The following is a 10541-nucleotide window of genomic DNA, read 5'->3' as shown; positions in this document are numbered from 1 at the left end:
AGTTTTGATTCCATTAGGAGTCTGTCTAGACACTTGTGAGCTGAATTTATGTTGGGCCAATAGTGCACCAGCACCAGGGCTCCACTACTAAGAGCTGAGATCACTGAGTGCTGTGTTAACTAGTAGGAGAGCCTGAAGATCTATTGTTAAGTGGCTGACAGAGCAGAGCAGTTTGCAGTGTGTTGGAGCAGCCCGTGAAGCAGTTTGCAGGATGGCTGGAGGAGCAGCACAGCTGGTGTAGTGGAGCTGGTCGTGGTGAAGGCTGCAGCAGAACTTCACGGAGAGGCAGAGCAGTTGGCCCTGGCCCATGTAAGGTGCCCCTTAACACCCTGTGTGGACTTCCCCCCCATTTCCACCCAGGCTGGGGGGTAACACTCTACAGATAAACTCTTGAACTCTGGGGTGGCATTGACCAGAGACTTTTGGGTTGTTGGACTTTGGGGTGATTAGACTTAAGACCCGAAGGGGGAAAGGACATTGCCAAACGTACTTGGAGGTGGGTTTTTGTTTATGGTTTTTGTTATAACCCTGTTTGTGGTGTTTCTCCAATGGGATGCCGCATTGATTCCTTCCCTTATTAAAAAGATTTTGCTACACTCAGACTCCGTGCTTGCGAGAGGGGAAGCATTGCCTCCTAGAGGCGCCCAGGGGGGTATGGTATGTAAGTGTCCCAGGTTACTGGGTGGGGGCTCGAGCCGGTTATGCATGGTATTATTGAAACGGAACCCCTGGATCCTAAACCCGGCCCTTGTTGCTGCCAGCTCAGAGGGGCAGAAGGGTTACACTAATAAACCTCCTAGTTCTAAGGAGGCTGGAGGTGACTCTATAGCTCTGGTCAGAAGCCCCATACACTCTGAACAGAAGAGACTGAGGTGTCCAGTCAGACCTGTTTGGTGATAAATGTTTATCATAGACGGGGTGTTGTTCCCAGCTCAAAGATTGGGACAATTGTAAGACCTTCCCCCCACACCCCCAAGATAGGAAAGGACCTGTTTTAGAGGGTAAAGAGATGATATATCCCTGTTTTATTGTGGCAGTCCAGATTTTTCTTGGCCAGCATCTATCCTTGTTGAGTGTCTATCAGCATTCAGAGGAGTAACTTGTTCAAGTTGCAGCCAAGATAATGCTCCACTCAAGACAATGATTCATAGAGTCATAGAATTTAAGGTGAGAAGGAGCCATTAGATCATCTAGTCCAGAGGTTCTCAAAATGGGGTCAAGCCCACCTGGGGGGTGCAGAATGTATTTGGGTGGGGCATGGGGAGGCATGAGATTCTTTAGGGGAAAAAACCTTCCTGTGCATATTTGAAGCACAGCAATGAAGAATTACTGCACTGATCATTCCAGACAGATCAGGTCCTCAGACGGCACTGTGCATTTGACTCTAGGTGGTGCTGTACATTTTGAGGGATTTTGGTTGTAGTAACTGACATCTGTACATGAGCCCGTTTGCTACGGCACGGTGTGCACATTTCATTGCAAGTAGGCTTTGCTCTTATTACAATGGATCTTTGGCTCATTCGTGCAACAACAAATAAAAAACTCTAGAGAAAAACAAAGAAGCTGAAACTGATTCAAGTGAAGCACCATCCACGTATATATCAGTAAGCCCCACTCAGTAACCATGGGTGGCTTCCCACTTGCAAACACAGAGACTGAGTGTAGAAAAGAAACCTTTAGGGAAAGGAGAGAAGTTACAAGACAATAATTAGGGGAGTGCCTAAAGCAGGATTCATAATCCTAAAACCGTGAGCAGCACACCCGTTCCAGAGTGTGTGGGGCAGTGCCTTCTGCCTCATAGTCTTGAATTCTACAGCCAAAAGTTCCTTTACTGTGCCCCTCTCTGCTCCCTCAGCCCACCCCACTCACTGTGGTTGTCCCTGGTCAATGAGGACCCAGGGTTCCGAGGTGCCTCTGTGTGAGTTCAACTCCCACCTCCGGAAGGAGGCACCTGGCTTGCTCCAATATCTGAGCACGTGCCAGTCACAGATTCCCTCTGCAGGCCATGCCGCCAGCCACAGGTCCTCTCCGCTAGCCCCACCCCTGCCAGCCATGGTTCCTCTGCACTAGTCATCCCGCCAACCGCGGTTCCTCTCTGCTAGTTACCCTGCCAGCGGCTTATTCTGCTCTGGCCACTCACTGCTTGCTCCTGCCAGCTGACTGTCAGTCCCCTTCTGCTGCCATCTGCCTCTCTGCTGTGACCTCGGCAGGTCAGTCTCTCAGTGACTGCTGCCTCATAGAAATTTTCAGCTTGTAGGAGGCCAAGCAGAAATGCTGTCCCACCCCAAGTGATTTCAGCTCTCAGGAGAGAAATTAAAATAACAAAAGGCTCCTAATGGAGCCTATTTAGCTCTATCTTTGAACACTGGACAGGAACTGGGGTCCCTTAGGTTAAACCTGTCCCCACCCTTCTCCCTTTCACAGGGCTCTGTCATTCTAGCTTCTAGCTTAGTGAGTTTCTTTTATCTCAGAGGGACTCACTACCCCTGCATTCAGTACTGCAGTGATTTGTAACCCAGCACCAGCCAAAGCTGATCACTTTGAGCAACCCCATGCTATGGGCTGGATACCTAGGCAGAGTAGGTGTGTTTATGTAAATACAATTTGCTCTTGAAGTCTCTCCCCATCCAGCCTGCTGTCAGGGGAGAACTCACCCAGATCCTGCTGACACAAGCTGATGCACCCGTCGATATGCCGGGGTCTCCTATGACAGCAGGGAACTAGACTCATGGACCCAGGAGGTCCCTTCCAGGTCTATGTCCTTATGGGTCACATTAGCCCTTTTTGGGTAACACTGGGAGCTCATGTGGGGTTGCTTGTTCACTTTGGCCCTGCTCTGTGCCCTGGCTGGTGGATTTGTCCCTGAATAGATGCAGGAGAAAGCACGACTCAGCGTTATCGTCTGGGAAAAGGAATTGTTCTTGGGCTCCTGTTTAGTGTTGTCACAGGAATTTAATTCCCTGAGCTCCTGGTAATCTCAGCATGCTGAGCTGCCAGCTGCTCCCTCCCCAACCATTACCCCCAGAGAGAAAGGATCGTTCAGGGGTTAAGGTGCTGGCCTGGGACTCTGAAGAACTGGCTTCAGTTCTAGACTCTTCCACTGATTTCTGCTGTGACCTTGGGCAACTCACTTAGTCCCTCCATGCCATAAGCAACATGTGTTTTAATACGGCTCCATGTAGTGGTGTACATCTAGGAGCAAGATATGCAGGCCATCCTTACCGAATGTGGAACTGAGAGACAGTGACTCTGAAAAAGACTTGGGAGTCATAATCAGCTCAACACGAGCTCCCAGTGTAGTGCTATAGATGAAAAAGTGATGAACAGGATGAACAAAGAGGGGAATCTTGAGTAGGGGCAGAGAGGTTATTGTACCTTTGTATTTGGCCCTGGTGTGAGCACTGCTGGGATCTCTGTCCAGGTCTGGTGTCTACAGTTCAAGAAGGATGATGATATATTAGAGAAGGGTCCAGAGAGCCCAGAGAATGATGAAAGGATTAGAAAACCTGCCTCCTAGTGAGAGACTCATGGTGCTCAGTCTGTTTAGCTTAACAAAGAGAAGGGGAAGGGGTGACTTGATCACAGTCTGCAAGTACCTGCATGAGAAACAATCATTTAACAACGGGTTCTTCAGTGTATCAGAGAAAGTTATAACAGAATCCAATGGCTGGAAGTTGAAGCTAGACAAATTCAAACTGCAACTAAGGTGTAATTTTTGTTAACAATGAGGGTAATTAACCATTGGAACAATTTACCAAGGGCCATGGTAGATTCTCCATCGCTGACAATTGTTAAATCAAGGCAGAAGGTTGTTCTAGCAGCTCTGCTCTAGGAGTTACTGTGGGGGCAGGTCTTTGGCCTGTGTTATACAGGAGGTTGGACTAAAGGATCACAACGGTGGCTTCTGGCCTGGGGATCTGCCCAGTGGTGTTAGTAGCACGGCCCTGCCGCACGGGATGTGGTACTAATAACAAGTTGCAGATTGAAAGGTGCTCGGACACTACAGTAATTGTACCCAGAGCTAAGTGCTGTAGAGAGATTTCGGCTCTGTGTGCCCTTTAGGGACAATTTGAGGCACTGGGTGGAGAACCTGAACTCTTCCCAACAGCCCTTGGTAATGAGGCCTGTCATCAGCACAGCCCCCTTTGGCGAGGCAGTTCTGGGCCCCTCCTGCAGCTCAGCAGTAAGAGGGGGAATCAGGACGTGCTTTCAGAGAGAAGGATCTGGAGAGTGTTGCCTGGCTGAACAGAACCCTGCTGGGCTGCCCCTCGCTCCAATCCTGATTCTCACCCCCTCCATGAGCAGTGAGAGCTGCTCTAGCACTGGAGATAGACCTCACACTGCATCCAGATTTCCATCATCACCGAGTTTGGGGGTAGCTGGATCTAGGGGAGGGGGTTTTTGAACTAGCAGCAGGCATTTGGAGCTGGGCTTGGGTCACACCGCTTTCTATTAAGAATGTGCAAGGCCTTGCCTAGCCACTGTGTGCATGTCTCATGTCTGAGCAAGAGGAGGAGACCCTCTGAGCACTGTTATGTCCGTCTGTCTGTGTTTGAATTTGAAGAACTACAGAGAAGGGCGACAAAAATGTTTAGGGGTATGGAACCACTTCCATATGAAGAGAGATTTACATTTTGGGATTATTCAGTTTGGAAAAGAGACGACTCACAGGGGATATGATAGAGGTGTATAAAATCATGAGTAATGTGGAGAAAGTCTATAAAGAAGTGTTATTTACCCCTTCAGAAGAGCCAGGGGTCACCCATGAAATTAAGAGGCAGCAGGTTCAAAACAAAAAAGAAAGTATTTTTTCACACAACGTACGGTCAGCCTGTGAGGGGGAAGGATAGCTCAGTGGTTTGAGCATTGGCCTGATAAATCCAGCATTGTGAGCTCAATCCTTGAGAGGGCCATTTAGGAATCTGGGGCAAAATCAGTACTTGGTCCCCCCTAGTGAAGGCAGGGGAGTGGACTCAATGAGGTCCCTTCCAGTTCTATGAGATAGGTGTATCTCCCTATATATAACTCATTGCCAAAGGGTGTTGTGAAGGCCAAAAGTATAACTGGTCCAAAAAAAGAACTGAATTAATTCCTGAAGGATAGCTCCATCATTGGCTAGTGGTCAGGGGTGCAGCCCCATGCTCTGGGTGTCACTAAACCTCAGACAGCTGGAAGCAAACAGGGGATGGATAACTCAATAATTGCCCTGCTTTGTTCATTCCCTCTGAAGTATCTGCATGGGCCATTGTCAGAAGATAGGACACTAGTCTAGAATGACCAAATTTGGCCATTCTTATGTTCATGAATTGTTCCACTGATGGATGGGCTACTGCAGAGAGGCCATTTCCACAGCCTCCCTCTCATTATAGAGCTGGCCTAGCCACCCTAGCAGACATCCAAGGTCTGCTCAGTATAGAGGCTGAGGGAGGGCTAGTGCTGCCACCTAGAGGTGTGGTCCTGTATCACAAGGGAGACGGGCTCATGATTTGAGCTAGAGCTATGCTGGAAGAGAGAGCTTCCCGCACTCCCTGAAAAATTTTGACACAAACGAAAATGTTTCCTTTTCATCCATTTTTTGGGGGTGAATTTTCATAGAAAATAGATAATTTTTCTCTGCAAACTCAGCTGCCATTATGCTGCCCAGCTGCAGCTGTGTGGATCCCCAAGAGAAATTAGAGGCTTTTCATCTGCCTCGTAACATAAATGAAGGTTGCACTGATGGAGTCTCTGGCTGCACTCTGGGTATGGAAAGGTTGAAACCTCCCAACTAGTCTATGGCTGGGGTATTGTGCCCATCAGCTACTCTAACCAACCTTCCCATCTCTGTGCAGCCCCCTCCACCCTGTACAAGGACCCTTCAGCAGATCCTGTGGGCAGTGGCTACAGTGACAGGCCCTGGTAGCACATCTCTGATGAGCCTGTGCTAGCAGGGATCTGGAGATGGTACTAGACCAGTTGTGGAAGCGCAAAGATTGTGGGTGGGTGGGCCGAGCTACCAGGGATCACTGAGATCTGTGCATAACTTTGGGGTTCCCTGGATCCTGTGGACCACTGTTTATTCCTCAGGGAGAAGGGAAGGGACCTCCCTTACTGGAATGATCCAAGGGAAATTTCCCTGTAGGGAGCCTCGTGGGATCGCCCTTCCCTGGGCCGCATTATGGGTTTGTAATGCAGGACAGGGGGCTGCCAGTGAGAAATCTGGTTCTATGATATTTATTATTATTATTATATTTATTATTAATTTACTTATTTATTAATTTTATTATGGAAAACTCACAGCTGTAACAGCATCATCATTACAACTCAGCCACCCCCGAGGTAGCCCTGTGACTAATCAGAACCATAGAAACAATGATGAGATGCCCGGATTCCAGGAACAGAGCCTGCAGCAGGGCTGGCGCTGCAGTACAGTTGGGTAGCATCACCCCACATCCCCTGAGATTTAGCCTCTTGCACTTTGCCATTGACTGTGACGGGGTTAAAGCTGGTGCACACTAAGCCAAGCAGCTGAGGTTCCCTGATGGCCAAGTGGCCCCAAGGGAATGTGCAAACATGCTTCATAAAGGCAGCTGCCTCCCTATCTGAACAGATACTGCCTGCTGCCTGCACAATATCTCTGATGACTCCTTGTCCTTTACCGTGAAGATCTCTGGTGTCAGCGGCTCCTCTTCTAGCAGGAATTGGGTATGTTAGCAGGTTTCATTATCTTTAAAATGCAAAGAGAAGGGTAAAGGCTGGAGGCTGGGTTTTTTGCAGATGTTCTGTGCAGCAGCAGAGGACTCAGCTGGGCTGTCGGGGTGACTCAGTGACAGGGCTGGAGGGCAGGCAGCATTAGGTAGCTTAGGAACCCCTCCCTTACATTTGCCCATGCTCCACGATGGGCTATTCAAGCAAGAGAGAAGTCTTACATTGAAAGTGACCTCAAAGTGTTAAAATCCTGATGCCCCAAGTCAGGGTTTCTCAAGGAGTCTCATTTCTAGAGGTGCCGTGTGATCTGGACACAATCCTGCCAGGGCCTGAGTGAGATGAGACCCCACAGAATATCAGTGACTAGTTCCCAAATTGCCTCAGGTTTATTTGCTGCTGGACATTTTATCAACAAATGCATTTTCAAAGTTATTATTCTCTGGATCAATTGTGAACACAGGAATTCAGAGCCGCCTTGCTCTGGGGAAAAGATCTGGTAGGGCTTATTTCTGTTTCCTGACTGGCTGAGGGCTTCAACATTTCTGCCCTCTTTACTGCTTAATGTTTTTTATGTTAGAAAGTATGTCAAAAATATTCCACATATTGTGTGCAATGGGTTTGTGCTATTAACTCTTTGTTCAGTGAACAGTTGTGTGATACTGTCTCCTGGTAAGCGACCAGAATTTGTTTCTAACACTTATATTCAGGGTCGTGCATTCAATCACTCTGCAAGACTTGTACAAGACTTTCCAAAAAGTCCCGAGAGAACAGAACTGCTGGTCTGTGTTTAAGCAAAGACTGCAGCTGAAAGGCGAGTGTAATAGTGGTTGTATGTAATTTATGCCATCTTCTCTTACAGGAGCAGGGCTGAAGTAACTAGCACACTCAACTGGATATTAGTGTAAATCTAGCGTTTGCATATTCACCCACTTGTGACACCATCCCCTCCTCTGCCCAGCTGAAGTAACTGTCTGTTTTAACTGGTAACTTACCAAAAAATATCTACAGAGATTTGCATGGAGACAGGATGCAGGTCCTGTGAGGATGACGGGAAGCTTGTAGGATGATCAAATTCTCTGGAGTCAGGCTACACTGGCCAGGCCAAGCACTTCAGCTTCTCATGAAGGGATTCTTAGGGTCAGAGTGTATCACCGGGAACCTTAGTTAAGGGAAAATTAATAAAGCCTGGTTCTCAGGACTGGCTCCTGATTTTCTGCCACACGAAGTGATGGGAAAAAAAAAAAAGCTGACCGGCAGCACTTTGGCAGCAGCTCAATAGTGCCGCTCCATTCTTCGGCAGCAGTTTGGCTGCGGGTCCTTTGCTCCCTCTCTTCCACTTCGGCGACACTTCGGCGGTAGCTCAAAGAGGAAGAGGGGAACTGAGGGACCCGCTGCCAAATTCCTGCCAAAGATCCGGACAGGCCGCCCCAATAGCGGACGTAGAGCTGCCCCTTTGTATTGGCTGCCCCAAGCACCTGCCGGTTCTGATCAAAATTCCACATGTAAATCTGGAATAATGCAGTGGAAGTGATTTTATTGAATTAAGAACCTGGACCTAAGAATTTATCCCATGTACTGCAAACAGGCAGTGGCATAATTTGAACTCGCAGGAGTGGAGCAAATAAAGAATATATATAATGAGGCAATGAAGCACATTTATAAATAGCTTCAGTGCAGGACAGAAAAATATAATGACCATTTTCACCATACACTTGCCATGTGTTTATACACCTGTCATGGTACAATGGGCCACACTCAGAAGTTAAGAGTCAGAAAGGCTGTCTGTGTGAAGGTCACAATTGTAAAATCGCACAGTGCTTGCCTAGCTTGCAGAACTCCCAGCAACAAGATATCAAAGGGGCCAAGAGCTTAGCAGGATTCAAAGAGAGATAGGATGTTTATATGGGTAACCAGAAAATTACAGTCATGAGGATTTTTTAAAAAAGAGTCTTGTAAGGGCTATACACTTTCTTGATTCACACAAAATATGTCTAACTAGTAGGTCGTCAGGGGGAAACTTTTCTTGGGAGCAGGTTATTCATAGCTGCCTATTGCAGGGCTTCTTCTACCTTCCTCTGCAGCATCTGGAATTGGCCACTGGATATTGGGCTAGATGGATTGCAGGTCTGATCCAGTCTGGCAGTGCCTATCTTCCTATCCTTGGATCCAAGGATATGTTTTTGCTGATCTTCACTGAGCTTCTGGGAGTCTCTAGACTTGTGCTGAGAGTAGAATGATGTCTCGGTAAATAACATCTAGTCTCCTGTTCTTTCTCCTTTCAGGAAGGAAAGTTCAGAACTCCTCAAACCTGCCCAGTACATTATGTCAGCTGAGAATGACACCAACTTCAACTCTGCAGTGTTCCTTCTCAGCGGGATACCTGGACAGGAGGATGTCTATCTCTGGATCTCTATCCCCTTCTGTTTAATGTATGTTATTTCAATAGTAGGAAATTCAATCATTCTGTTCATTATAAAAATAGATGCAAGCCTCCATGAGCCCATGTACATTTTCCTTTCCATGTTGGCTGTTACAGACCTTGGCTTATCAATAGTCACCATACCGACGATACTGGGCATATATTTGTTCAACTCTAGGGAGATCAGCCTCCATGCCTGTTTTACCCAGCTGTTCTTCATCCACTTGCTTGCAAAATTTGAATCCTCTGTGTTGTTGCTGATGGCCTTTGACCGCTTCATCGCAATCTGTAACCCACTGAGATATGCTACCATCTTAACTCCACAGATAATAGCCAAGATGGGACTGGCATTTATGCTAAGAGGGGTGGTCGTTATATTCCCACTCCCTTTTCTCCTGAAACGGTTCCGATACTGTCGAGACAATGTCCTCTCCCATTCCTACTGTGTGCACCAGGAGGTCATGAAGATGGCCTGTTCGGACATCACAGTCAACAGTATGTATGGATTGTGTACTACACTCTTAACAGTGGGGTTGGACTCGCTGCTCATCTTCCTCTCATATGTGATGATCCTCAAAACAGTGCTGAACATCGTGTCCAAAGTGGAGTGCCTCAGGACCCTGAACACCTGCATCTCCCACCTCTGTTCCGTCCTGCTCTTCTACATGCCAGAAATTGGCCTGGCTGTGACACACAGATTCGGGAACAGCTCTTCTCATTTGCTTCAAATGGTCCTGGGCTACTTCTACCTGCTTGTCCCACCCCTGATCAATCCAATTGTGTACAGCGTGAAAAGCAAACACCTTCGTGAGAGGATAATCAGGGCATTTGTGAAGTGGAGGGTCAGTTCATCACTCGTCTCCAGGGCTGGACACACAGGAAACAAAAAACACAGCCACCTATTCCATGCTGGATCCTCTTCCCCTGAGGTTCCTCCCTCTGTCATATCTCCAGGCCAGAAGCCAGAGTCAGGCTGCAGTACGAGCTGCCCAGAGAGCCAGAGCCACTGTGAGGCGCCCCAGACCCTCTACATTTTACGCCCCCACCCAGGATGTACAACTCAGGGAAAGTGGAGAGTCCAGGGTTCCCCACAGCAACCTGTGCTGCTGAGGCAGCTCTTACTATGGCCCGAGTCTGGCTTGGCTGGGAGGTGGAGCATCAGAGGAAGTGGAGGAGCAGGGGGCAGGGCTTAGAGGGAAGAGATGGGATGGGGCGGGGCTTCAGGGGAAAAAGAGGAATAGTGATGTGAGGAGTTTGAACCAATGCTGGACCCAGCTAGCAGGGTGGTGGGGAACTCCTGAGTTAAGGAGGAGGATAGGGCTGGGGGTTAGGAGCCCTCGTGTTTTGGAGAAGACTGAAGTAATGTGACCCCAAAGAGGGGGCTCCTTTTTTAAGTATCCCAGGCTGAGAGTCAGTCATTGCAAGGAGCTGAGAG

At 48.1% G+C, this 10541-nt stretch overlaps 1 protein-coding gene across 1 annotated transcript; it reads left to right on the top strand.

The window, feature by feature from the left end:
• The first annotated feature begins 9009 nt into the window (after positions 1-9009).
• On the top strand, positions 9010-10299 carry LOC115648116 (olfactory receptor 51G2-like). Its single transcript, XM_030555271.1, has one exon. The coding sequence runs from the start codon at positions 9010-9012 to the stop codon at positions 10297-10299; it is 1290 nt and encodes a 429-aa protein (XP_030411131.1).
• Positions 10300-10541: the final 242 nt, after the last annotated feature.

This window comes from Gopherus evgoodei, chromosome 1 (genome assembly GCF_007399415.2).
Source record: "Gopherus evgoodei ecotype Sinaloan lineage chromosome 1, rGopEvg1_v1.p, whole genome shotgun sequence".
NCBI classification, from domain to species: domain Eukaryota; kingdom Metazoa; phylum Chordata; order Testudines; family Testudinidae; genus Gopherus; species Gopherus evgoodei.
Note: the sequence above shows the minus strand (reverse complement) of the source record. Positions and strands in the feature narration are given on the sequence as shown.